This window comes from Mus pahari, chromosome 12 (genome assembly GCF_900095145.1).
Source record: "Mus pahari chromosome 12, PAHARI_EIJ_v1.1, whole genome shotgun sequence".
NCBI classification, from domain to species: Eukaryota; Metazoa; Chordata; class Mammalia; order Rodentia; family Muridae; genus Mus; species Mus pahari.
In genome coordinates this window covers 21,218,974-21,231,948 of record NC_034601.1, presented here as the reverse complement: position 1 = coordinate 21,231,948, position 12,975 = coordinate 21,218,974, and the positions used below count along the sequence as shown (strand labels likewise).

The following is a 12,975-nucleotide window of genomic DNA, read 5'->3' as shown; positions in this document are numbered from 1 at the left end:
AAAAAACCTTTTGTTTATTGTAAAAACATATATAGATATCTATCCAAATATTTGCATCATGAAAATCTAAAATTGTAAACTTATTTAGAATCTTATTATTTGGAAGAGAGGGTGTCCATGTTCTTTGCTTTAGATTTGCAAATGCCAATTAGACCTTTCATTTCAATGTTAACTGCTTGTCTCCAGTGTCCCTTGTCATATCCTTTTGTTAGTTCTGGGCAATTGTAAAGTATGTCATAATTTTTGGTCCCCAGGAATCACTAGAGATAGGAGAATACTACCATGCATCCTCATTAGAATACCAGGTTTTGGTTGCAAAAATATTACCTGGTTAAATTCTTCCTGTCAAATACCTCCCTAAATGAAGTCATCATTTTTATCCACAGGCCTGGATTGTTTATGTACTGAACATGGTGCACAAGAAGCTAACTTTCGGACATCATAGATAAAGACTTAAACTATGGATTAATTTTTATGGTTAATTTCGCCATTGTGTTTATTTTTGTCTTCTAGTTTAACAAGCTTGAAATATCTTCTTTTGACTCTTTTAATCTTTGTACCATTGTAGAAAGAAAGTATTCTTCGGACTTCAGAAATTTTATACTTTGTATTCCTCCAAACCTTCTTGGCCATTTATGGGTAACACTGCATAAAACTATGAACGTTTGTAAATGTGTATTTATGTCATTGTCTTCCTGTGATCTTACTGGATCATTTTGTAGGCTGGTTAATATAAGAGGTCACAATAATGTGAGAGCATCTAAAAAGGGAATTTTTAAAATTAAAGAAATTCAACTTAAGATATCATTTTTTTCAGCATGTGATCAACACTAAATAGTGGACAATGATTTTACATTCATTTTACTCTAAATCTCTGAAAGTTTATGTATATGGCGCATTCATAATCTCATTTTGAGGACACCCACTTAATGGCTCCATGGCCACACATAGCCAGTGGCTAACATATTAAATGGAACAGTCTAGAATGAGCTCAATCATTTTAAATAAAAGAATGTCAGTGATAATTAATGAACAAGAGGCCATGAGTTTGAAAGAGAGTAAGAAAGGGTATGTGGGGTTTGGAGGGAAAAAGGGGGAAGGAAGAAATGATGTAATCATAATCTCAAAATAAAAGAAAAAAAAACATGGTTTTGGCTTTTGGAGGGAGAGGAGGAGAGTTAGAACCAATTAATAAGGATAGGATAGTTTCTATAATGCCAAAACATGAAAGAAAATTTCTCAAGATATGAAGAAACAAGATCATTATACCTTCCATATATACTTTTGGTTTGTAAAATGGTTAAGAGATCATCTGACTATGAAAAGAAAATACATTTGGTTCTATTGTCCACACCTATAACTTTTCAACAACAACAAGACCAGGTGTCCAATGCTGTGTGGTGTATATTGAGTATGAGTCATTTGCACAAATGAGTTTTCTCTTCCTTACGTAGGCGTTAACAAACCAATCACTTAGTTTTAGAGAAACTGCTACCACTTTTCAGTAAAGAATGTAAGATTCACCTTTCTTGGCTATATGTTTTCATTTTTACAACATAATGACATTCATTGACATGACAGATTTTGGTATATTCTAGGTCCTTCATGTATATACTGAATATTTTGCAAAATTCTTGATATATTTTAGGTTTCATACCATCTTACATCAATCTACAAAAGGATAAAGTTTTTACCAAAAATCATTAGACCATTTTGTCAGAAATCATTTCTTTTACTGATTTTTGTACCCATTGGAAAGAAAGTGCCTGGTCTCCTTCACTCAGAGGCCGCTCTGTGCAATGTGTCTCTCACATACCCTGGGTGATCTGAACTTTATTCCTTCAGTGTTGAGGAGGGTATTTATAGCCATCATGGGATGGTTATATAGTTAACAATAGAACACACACATTGGCTCAGTCATCATCAGAGACGCTTCCTCCCACAGTAGATAGGGAAAAAATACAAAGGCTCACAACTGGAAAATGTGCAGAGACTGAGAGGAGACCTCGGAACACCAGTGATAAATGGGATGTCTTCAACAAACCTCTTCCGTCAGAGCTCAGGGAACAGGAGGCAGAAAGATTTCAAAATCCAGTGGAACGGGAAGACACCAAGTAAAGCGTGCCTTACAGAACTGATGTACATATGAACTCAGAGATATTGTGACAGCATGCCGAAGGACTGCACATGTCCAAGACAGATACTGGTCCTAGCACTGAGAAGGGACAGTGGTCATGATCTACCATTGACAATCTCTTGTAAAGGAAAATTTTATTTTCTACAATGAAATTTCACTGGCTTATACAAGCCACACTCAAAGACAGACCCCCTGCCTAGCAGAAGACTGCCAACTCCATACAAACTCAATGGCATCTTGGTAGATTTTTTGGTCTCGTAGTGCGTTGTCTGGGATTTTATTTTATTATTGTTATTTTTTTACCCTACAGGTCTTTTGCTTACATGTTGTGGTTTCTATTTGGGGGGTTTTAATGGGTTTTTCTGTGTGTCAGTTATCTCTGCATATTTTGGCCTGTTTTCTAAAGAGAGAAAACAAAAAGAAGTTGTGGACTTGGATAGGGGAAATTGGGAAGTACATGAGGAACAGGAAACCATGATCAGAATTGTATATTAAAAAAAAAAAATCTATTTTTGATAAAATAAATAAATATCCAAAAATGAAGTTCAGACACATGGTAATCTAGCATCCAGTTGGACAGCAAATTCTTTTTGAGCTCAATTGAAGTATTTTTTCTCTTTCTATAGTAAGAGAAATAAGGCCAGAGGTCAGAAGGACGAACACACAGGCACACATATATGAACACAATTTCTCAGTGTATTTTCATTTATTTTTAAATTTTATTGCATGTCCTGGCAAACAAAAATGGCTTATAGATTTGCCTCTGGCTCACCATAGCCCATAACACAAAAATACCAAAAGACAAGCAACTGAAGCTGTAAAAAAGTATCATGTCTATAAGAAAGAACCTTTTGAAAAAAACATTAATAAAGTATATAAAACATTTGATATTTGCTTAATTTTTGTACAATTATAAAAATAAAAAAACCCACATATCTCTCATAGTCAACGTATTCGGGGGAATATCAAGAAAACAAAAGCTAACTGGATTAACAAGGAGAATCCTGCTTTCTATCCTATCTGCTTCACCACCAAGCGAAGGAATCCCATTCTCCACTGAGAGGCATCCAGCAGATGTCTGTTCTCCATGTTCTTCCCCACAGCTCTGGCTACTCACACACTAAACACTGGTGTGAGGAGAGAAACTGTGCCTACCTATGGCTAATGGCTAATGCCAAAATCATCAGATACAGTACAGGAATTTCAGAGTCCCTAGTGCCACCTAAATAGTGCTGAAATGCCACAGAGTCCCCTGTGCCACCCCAACAGTGCTTGAAACAGCCCAAATACTCATAACACACAGGAAGCCATTTGTCTTCCTAACATGGCTAAGACACAGCTTTCTTCTCCACCCATTGAATTTGTAAAGCTGTGAGTTTGTTACAGAAGTTAATGATGCTTATCATTGTTTAAATACAACAAAATGTTGAAATTAAGGACTCATTTGCTTTTGCATACAAAATTTTAAAAAATTAATAAACCAACTTTCCCTTCCCATTGTCTTCTTACAATTAAGGTATCATGTCTTATTTGACATTGAATTCTCACTAAATGGTGTTTCTGCAAAAATATAAAAATAGCAACAAAAAAAAAAGTTTCATCTGTGGTTCTGGAAAACCCAACTATCCCAAAGAAAAAGCCTAACAAACAAAACAGCATAGTGAGCAATTTCACACACACGCATATACACAAGATAACGATTTTCTGGCAAAACTCATACATTACATGTCACAGGCCTATTAACCATTTGCACTTTAAAATAAAAATGGGAGCTCATGTGCAATGAAAGTCATTTAACAAAATGCGTGGGAAGATTGTAGAGCTCATTACCATACAAACAACACTTGGTTTAGACTGGAAAAAAAAAAATACCTGTCTCAAAATGTTTCCAAAACATCTAGGGGGAAACTGTTGTATGCTTTCCCAAAGTGTGAAACAAGTCTTTCTGGATGTAGATTAAACTGCTTTGGTGAAAAGGTTTGCCCTGGGTTTGTAGACAGTTCTTGGTCTACACTAGCTTGGAAAGTGTCAGGTGGAAAGCTGGGTCTTCACCTCTGCTTTCTAAAACAATGAAGCTTTGATGATCAAGAGGAAAATAACAGTAGTTTGGCTCATGCTATATGAAAACTACACTACAAAGTTTGTATTTTCCAAGCCACTATTCTTATTTTAGCCCTTGGGGAGAGAGAAACTTGCCTGTGCATGCAGTGTCTTATAGATAGGAAAGTCTTTAAAAGGTCCATTTCCCAAGCATCACTCCACCCTTCAAAAGGAACTTAAATTCAGAGTTTGGTGGGATCGATCACTTTCTTTTTTCTTTTCATGGGGATTCAGTATTTCTGAATCATTCTTATTTTTCCTGAATCTTTCTAATAGACATTACAACTTCCCATGAAAACTAGACAAATTTCGTTCATTCTAATTGGCCCAAATTCTCACAACAGCAACAAATATCTATTTTACTTAGTCAATCTAGCAGTGAAATTTATTTTTAAGACTATTCTAATGACAGCAAGTGTTTATTTTTCTAATAAATACTAGGGTGTTGGGCCTTAAATTTCAAAGGGCTACTGCTATATTGGGCTACATTTCATCAGATATTTGGAATGGCTGACTTGGACCATTTTAGAATTTCCCACAAAACAAAACAAAATAAAACAAAACACAACACAACTGCATTCCTCATTCTCAAACAAAAGCAAGAGGCGATGCCCTGTCTTATAGTGTGTGACAAAGCAAACATAAAATGTGGCTTGTAATAGCCACAGAGTGAACCAGCCTAACTGGAATGGACACCAGTAACGTAAAATATACTGACAGAGAAAACTGTGTACATATATACAGTTTTACCTCATAGGAAGCAATGGTAAACACACTGGATGCATCCACAGGTTTGATGTGCTAAATGCTAACCATCCAAAGGATGAGGAGAGGTCCTATACATCATTGTTACTTACATAGACCATTCAACTCTACATATCTGTCACCATACATGATACCCCTGAGAAAGGAGTACAGATCAGCCATCCAAAACAAGCAAATTCCAAAGAAGGATAAGTGCAACTCAATTTCCATTAAATTACATTTAAACAATACTCAATACCCCCACCCAAAATATATATCGGATATTTATATATTTATATATATAGTCTTAGACTATAAGGCTGAAAATGCTTTATAAAAGTCAATGAGAGATCTCCACTGCTTAAAGAGACCTACTGCTTCTTTGCTAACTTCTATCTAGCAATGTCAATGCATCTTGCAAGCAAGAATATTGAAGGCTTAAAGCCAGAATCGGAATCAAGTGACAGGTCAGACTTTAGGTAACAGGGAGCCTCCTAATTCTCTGTCCCTTTAGAAACCAGACTGAGAAGGAGAAGAGCTAGCGAGAAGGCTCTGAGGATCAAGCAGGCGTGCCCTGTAGGGGCTGGGAGGTGGAAGACGACAGGAAGAACGCCCCAGCAAAGGGCGCTCATTCTCCTTCCTCTTTGATGCGCTGCTGCTTGTTGCGACGAGAATCCATGTCAAAGTTGAAATCATTCCACTCGTCACGAGGTGGGAAAGAGATGGTCTGGCGTAGGGTAAAGCGTACAGCATCGATCACGCGTTCACCACGGGTCTCACTGGAGCCCACGCTGACGGTAGAGGCACCACTTGGGGTCCTCAGGAGATGCGGAGGTGAGGAGAAGTCGTGTAGCTGCCTGTGGTCGAGGATGCCCTTCCAGATGGCATGTCGGAACTGCTCAGGGATCTTCAGACTTGCCAAATCCTGTGCAATGAGAAGGAAGGCAGGCATTAGAAGGCAGACACCCAGATTTCTATCGCATACTGTTTTTATTTTCTGGTGTATTGGCTTAAATGATCTGAATTTATTATCACTTCTAACAATATACTTGTTCTCCACTGGCCTCAGTTTACCGCGTATAAAATAGTGCAGATGGCAGTTAAATGAGAAGGCAAAAGTCTCAAGGAAAACTGTAAGAGTCTCAATGATTCAAATCTTTGGGACAGGATATTAATGGGATATCACCAACAGTGGGGGAAGAAGGAAAGATTTCTAACGGGGATTGAGTTTCCTGCATGCCAAGCACCAAACAGATTAGTTTATTTTCATAATCCTATTGATTGCTGAAATCAGTGCTGGATATTATTATATCTATTTTATGGGAAGCAAAACTGAAGGTTAGGTTAACAGGCCTTGCAGTTTTGTAACAAGGTGAATACATGATGAACTTGGGAATATTTTTTGAGCCTAAAAGTGTTGGGTAGAGCCAAAGGTCTCACGGTGTGTGGTATGTGAATAAAATACATCAAATGCACAGCAGTTGTATCTCTGCACTACAGGAGGGACAAGAGGCCTTTCCAGTAGGTCAGTCTTAAGTAGGTTCATGTGCATGTCTTGCATCTATTGGCATTAGTTTTTTAAATATATACGTATATGTTTAAATATACGTATATATATTGAATTAGCATGGCAAGCAGAAAGCAGCTTACAGATGGCAATCTGGTCTTAGTTTCCACTTATACATTTTGAATACAATTACATCTTTACTTTCTAATTACTATGGGCTCATAGGCTGGTATAGTGGTGTTATATAGTTTACAAAACACACAGCATAATGTTTATCATCATATTATAAACTCAGCTTTAAATCTGAAGCTCCCCAACATATTCTCATTTCTCTATCAGAAAGGCACACTAAAATAACTAAGTGCTGCAAAGACACATGAGGTATCTGTTTCCAGAAATGAGCAGGAAGACCCTGAGGGGAAGACGAGAGAACCGATCAGCTTTCTAACGTTTCCCGACAGGGAAACCTGCAGCATGCTGTCATGTTGCCCCATTCTAGGGGTTTTCAGACAACCATTGCTACTTTAACTTCTGTAGTAGAAGAAAAAAACACCATAAAGAAGATAATCCATGAATCAATTAGGTTAGCATGCCCTTTTGCTTCTTGCACTCTATACTATACGTCCGAACCTCTGAAATGAACCCAAATGAGGATGAGATTACTCTTGTGAGCTCCGCACCATTCCCAAGGCAATGGCAACAGAGAAAGGTTTGTGGAAAGTACTTCTGCATGTGAATGCATCCAGGAGAACCCTGACACTCCTCATGTGGGATAAGTCCACAAGTAATAAGTATTACATAAAGGCATAGGGAGGGGGCACACACTTCCTGTTCTGCCACATAGAACTCTACTACAGGTGCTTCTCAAATACAGGGCCACTCTGTTTTGATCGGTGGAGCGTGGTGATGTTGATGTCATCTAGGTCCTATCAGAACCTCTTAAAGTGTTCTCTATAGTCTTTGCCTATGATATGATCTATCAAGGAGGCACCAGGGGTGACTTTGTTGGGACTGTGAGAGATGAGTATAGTATAGAATCATCTACACTGACCCCTCTGGAGCTGGGGCCCTCTCTTGCTGCAGGGACATGTTAGCATCAGTGCTCAAGGAGGGGAAGGCGTCCCAGCTTCAGAAGCAGCAGCAGAGGCAGAGACAAGCTTCTCCCATCAGTCCAAAGTGCCATCTGGAAGCTAGAATTGAGGGTGTAAATGCCAAAAGAGCTGGAGAGAGAGGGGGGAGGGGAGGGAGAGGGGGGGAGAAGGATCAGATTGCTGCAAGTGGCAGAGAAAGTAGCTCCCACGTATGCAGAAGTTCAAGATATGGGGTGGAAAGCAAGAGGAAGCTCCATCACATGCAGTTTGTTTCAAAGAATATGAAAGTCAGAAAGAAGCGATTTCTAACTCAATTGCATTAACAGAGGGCCTGAGAGGCAGAGGAACAGCCTCAAATTTCATTGCAACTAAAATCTGTGCCCAGGATTGAACTCATGGCTTATAATCATTCCTGATGATATGGGTATGGAGCAGGGCTGACAGAATTAAAAATGAGTGAAGGATCGGCAGTGAAAAGAAGAGCAGACTCACCCTTAAAACCCTTAATTTAAGAAGAAATGAAAAAGCCCAGTGAGCAGGGTCATAGGCTAGAGATCTACAGCCAGGCTCCTCCTGATTCCACCATCAGTGTGCTATGGCAGATGATGATTTTGTCATTTGTAGGCTTAATTGAGAATCACACTATGTCCTTTCTGCTCTCCTGCCTGATGACTTAAACAGACTAACGGGGACATTTTTAATCAATCTCTGAGTAAGTCTCACTGTGTTGCCCAAGCAGGTCTCAAACTTCTGGGCTAAAGTGATCCTCCTGCTTCAGTGTCCCAACTGTTTGGTTTTTCAGTCACCGGCCTTGAGATTAAAATTTCTCAATCATACAAATTAAACGTTCTATCTCTCAATTTGCATATACTTGGGTGCAATGGGCCAGAGTGGAAGGATCAGGCATGCTGATGGCTGAACTTCTGACCTGGGGAGAGTTTCTGACAGGCTCATGGATTCCATCAGAATTGGAGGTTAGAAGCATGCCCAAACCAAATTTTAAATCTATCCTAGATGAAACTACAAGGCATAAGTACCAGAGGGGGCGGGGGAAGACATTTTACCCAAGAGAAAGGTCTATCGGTTTACTTACATCCATGGAGTAATGCTCAATCTGATAGATGGTGGTCAGCCCCTGGGTCGTGAAATAGTCCAGACATGATGAACAGCCCAACCTTGCTAAGAAGCTGCAGAGGGAGTAGGGAAGAGGAAGGAGGAAACAGAAAAAGAAAGTTCACCCCAACTGCATTGGCGAGATAAAGGAAACCCCAACATTTTGCCCTTGGATGCCCTGCATGAGAGACGAGCAGCAAATAAAGTTCTCACGGGCCTTGGAGCTGAGGTCTAAGGAGTGCTCGAAGTACAGGCTTCAGGTGAACTGACATCAAGTCAAGCAGAAGTGTTCTGGAAGGTGCTGATTTTTCAGCCTGCAGTTTGGGGTACCTTAGGGGCTTGGTACAAATGCACCAGGGGCCATTGAGTACAGGCGGGTACAGGTGGTGGGTGAGGAGGTCAGACCCTCAGTTCTCTTGAGACCAGGATTACATACATTTGGGAATTGTTATATGAATATCGATATTTGCTATTTTGTGTTTAGGGGTCTCTGAGGATGTTTTAGGTAGTGAAAATATTATAGGCTAATACTTCAGAATATCGTTGATACTTCTTGATTTACGTCCTTAAAACAGAGATTTTTCTTCTTTGTAATGCCGGTCTGTGACTGGATGTCACTATCATCCCAGGGCCAATTTCTGTAGAGCTAAGCCATGTACTACACCGTCTCTGTGGCTAAAGTTGCACACGGGCAAAACATATTTTACCAGTGGCCAAAGGGATACAGCATGCTTCCCTTGAAGCAGAAGGCATACACTAAACATAAACTCTGGAGCTACGTGTGCCTCCGTAAGAAATGCCGTTTAGGCTTGGTTAGCTTCTATCCATATGACAGCCCCTTTCCCAGAGTGTCCCCATTTCATAGCAGAGTAGCAGAGGCTTCTTGAAATTTCACATTTTTTTTGATAAGATTAAAACTTTTTATAGATAATCCAACTCCAAAATTATGGTCCTGTGGTGGCCAAGAGCTGTGAGGCCCAGAGAGCAGGAAAGGGAGCAGCAGAGCCAGTTTACATCCTTCTGGGAAACCCAGCCCTGAGCACCAATTCAGGAGCCACAATAGCCCTGTAAGAACAGGAAGCAAGAGAAGGGAATAACTGGAGACAAAGAAACAGGTCTGAAACCTGTGTGCGTATGCTTCCACTTTTCCCATGACGATGGTTGTAGTTCTTGACAGAGCTACACTGACCCAACCCTACCAATCAGACTCATCTTCCTTAAATCACAAGACAGCATTCTTTCTTTTCAACTATTGTATTGATCTTGCCAGTTGTCTCCTCTCCACCCACAGAGGCTTAGGTCCAACCCCGGGGGTGCGCGCAGTGCACTCACCTGACAATGCTGCAGTCTGTGGGGTAGGGCGGTGGTGGGGTGCAGTGGGAGGTGGAGGGCATGGAGAGTGGGGGAGGGAGAGCTTGGGTGGGGCTCAGTCCATTCATGTCTCCAGCCATTGGCATGTGAGTGCCCATCATAGGAACTGAACAGAAGCAGGAGGAAGAGAAAGGGTTACGAATGATCACCAACAGCATCCTGACATCCTACTTTACCCTGTTGAATATTACCAAAAACCTGTGGGTTTTTTTGTTGGTGGTATTGGTGGTGGTAGTGGTGTTGGTGGTTTGGTGGTAGTGGTTGTTGGCTGTTTGTGGAGAGGGGTGAATTAATTTCTCTATATCCCTTCATGCATTCTACACCTAATCAAGCAGAATGGAATCAGAACTCCAAATTGATTACAGATTTCTGAACCCTGATTCTCCTAGGACAGTCTCCCCATCCATCTTGACTTCTAATTGTTCTTTTCTAGTTAGTTGCTATGTTTCACCTTCTTCTGTCCAGAATAGGTTGTATTTTGGTTTTTCTCACTATACTTATCTCCTATAGCACAGATCTACAGGCATGGCAACTTCCTGGTACAGTGAGATGCCCGACAGCTTATACTGAGAGAGAGATGAAGAAACGTCTGTGTATAAGAGCTATCTGGAGACAGGGGGGCTTGCTACAGTTTTATTCTGGGAGCTTTATGCTCAGCAAGAAAAAATACAATTCAGGATTTGAACTCCATTGTATAATACACCTGAGTTCACCAATATCACCAATGCTTTTGACATTTGTCAATACCACTAGCTTCAAACCTTCACCGACATCTCTCCCCTCCACTCTGTCACCCCTCCCAAGACTTAGGACTAATAAAATATGTGAAATAAATTTTGCACACTCGTCAAAAAGATATATATATATATATATATATATATATATATATATATATATATATATATTAATTTGTTTCTACTTTAGTAACTAGCAGAGTGATCAGGGGGCAGAGGTTTTTGAGGGACCTCTGACCCCTGCTGTGAAGAAGGCAACTGCAAAACACAAGGCAAAACACAACCGGATGGCTTCTCATAGGCTCCCCTCAGACTTGCCTAAGCACATCAGAGGAGACTTGTGAACTATGGATAAGATGTAAGTGAGTGGAAAGCTGTATAACTGTGAAATGCAGTTATTATAACCACTCTCCTGTCCCTAGAGCAAGCCAGGATGTTCCTATGTCACAAGAAAGAAAAGAACACCAAATGTCTTCTCTTTTCACTGTCGGGTTTGGGACCTCTGTGTGCATTATCATGGTGATAACTGTTGTAAATCCCTATGGTAAAGTCCCTGCTGTCAGGCTGGTACACCAAACATGCTGGGCAACAGAAGATCTCAGGCTCCCTTAGCTTCTTTTAGATATACTGGGCTTTCCAGAGAAAAAGAAATTGAAAGGTTTGGTCACAATTAGGGATTTTGAAGGAATAGATGGCAGATCCTTGTTTTCTCATAGAGGATTCTCTGAATTCTACAGTGTCCTGTTGTCTCCACCCATGGAAATGTTATTTATCCGGGGTCCTTACTATTCTTTGCTTGATTCAAGTCTCTGTCCCCTTTGCTAGACTCACTTATAATACACAAGGGAAACTTGTTCATAGAAGATCTATATGCCATTTTTCCCATTTACTTGGACCCAGTTTTTGCACTGCCTTCTATTCCCACACTTAGTTACTATGAAGAATTCATGTGTGCAAGAGTAAAGGAGAAACCACTTTAGAGATCGATTCCCTGCTTACAATTCTGTATGTACTGAAGTAAGGCCATAAATCCAGAGATGCACACAATGCTAAATCTGTAAAATGGTCATTTTAGAGACACTGCATATGAGCAGAAAACTGATTTGTCTGTAGCTGCATAGCTAATTTTGCAAAAATCCAGATGGGAATCGATTTTCTGACACTTTCAACCTAACACGCCAGCCATGCTACTTCATGTCTTCAGCCATCAGAAACTTTTTATGTGGTGTCAGAAGAGGTCGAAGGTGCCCCCCCCCCCCAGGCTGTTAGGAATGAGCTGTTCTTGCTTCAGAGATCCTCATCCCTACCAAGGGCTTACCCTCACCTCACATCTACCTCTACTAGGGTATTTTGTGATGAAACTTCATATCTCAAAAATGAAGGGTTAACCATGAAAGCAAAGTCAGCAAATTTTAGGCTCCTCTACCAACTGCAGTATGGAGTCCTTAGCCTAGGGAAGAGTGTCCTTGTCACCCTACAGTATTCTTCTGCTGTCCTAGCCCTGCCCATCCTTTGGCAGCGGAAGAGAGGTGTGCTTACTGTTGGCTCCCATGCCCTCAGGCATGGTGGTGGGAGTGAGGGCGTTGCGCTGCTGTGGGTTGATAAGCTGGCTCACGGAAGGCAGCTTGTTCATGCTGTTCATTTTGTTCAGAGGTGGGGAACTGTTGCCGTATGAAGACTGAGACTGCATCGAGGTCCTAGGAACACAAACAGGGAGTGATGGTCAACATGGGACACTGAAAAACAGGACTGGTCATTTTTAGCAGGTGTTGCATTAAAACATGGTCTAGAAACTATGGATGTGCCTAATACTCTGAATTTGTGACCTAGACTCATTTATCATCCATATAAGACGCTCCTTGCTGGAAGGGACTCCAAAGCTATCACAAAATCACTATTTTCTGTATATACTAGAGTATTCAATGTCTCATTTGTGAGGGAAAATTAATACACTACTTTCCTTTTGCTTGTCCCTCCATCTTCTTTTTCTCTTTCTTGATTTTCAATTTAAATAAGTCTTAAAAACCAGCAAGGAGAGAAAAAAGTATGCAAAGCACACAGGCTGATAAAGTACAGAAAGACATTAAACTTAATTTGCAACAGAGGCCTTCCATTTACAGATTTCCAGGTCATTTGGGGTACACAGCAAACGTGAGTCTATCATCCAAGACATTTGAC

At 40.4% G+C, this 12,975-nt stretch overlaps 1 protein-coding gene across 3 annotated transcripts in view; it reads right to left on the bottom strand.

The window, feature by feature from the left end:
• Nucleotides 1-2,820: 2,820 nt before the first annotated feature.
• Nucleotides 2,821-12,975, bottom strand: part of Tp63 (tumor protein p63) — a 211,717-nt gene continuing 201,562 nt past the window's right edge. The window contains exons 11-14 of one of the 3 annotated variants that reach the window (XM_021209609.2): nucleotides 12,337-12,494; nucleotides 10,025-10,169; nucleotides 8,673-8,766; nucleotides 2,821-5,906 (exon numbers count right to left, since the gene is read on the bottom strand). In XM_021209609.2, the coding sequence (XP_021065268.1) occupies nucleotides 5,610-5,906; nucleotides 8,673-8,766; nucleotides 10,025-10,169; nucleotides 12,337-12,494 (694 nt within the window). In that variant the 3' untranslated portion in view covers nucleotides 2,821-5,609. The remainder of the gene's footprint in view (nucleotides 5,907-8,672; nucleotides 8,767-10,024; nucleotides 10,170-12,336; nucleotides 12,495-12,975) is intronic. The other 2 variants (XM_021209608.2, XM_021209612.2) reach the window with 2 other exon arrangements.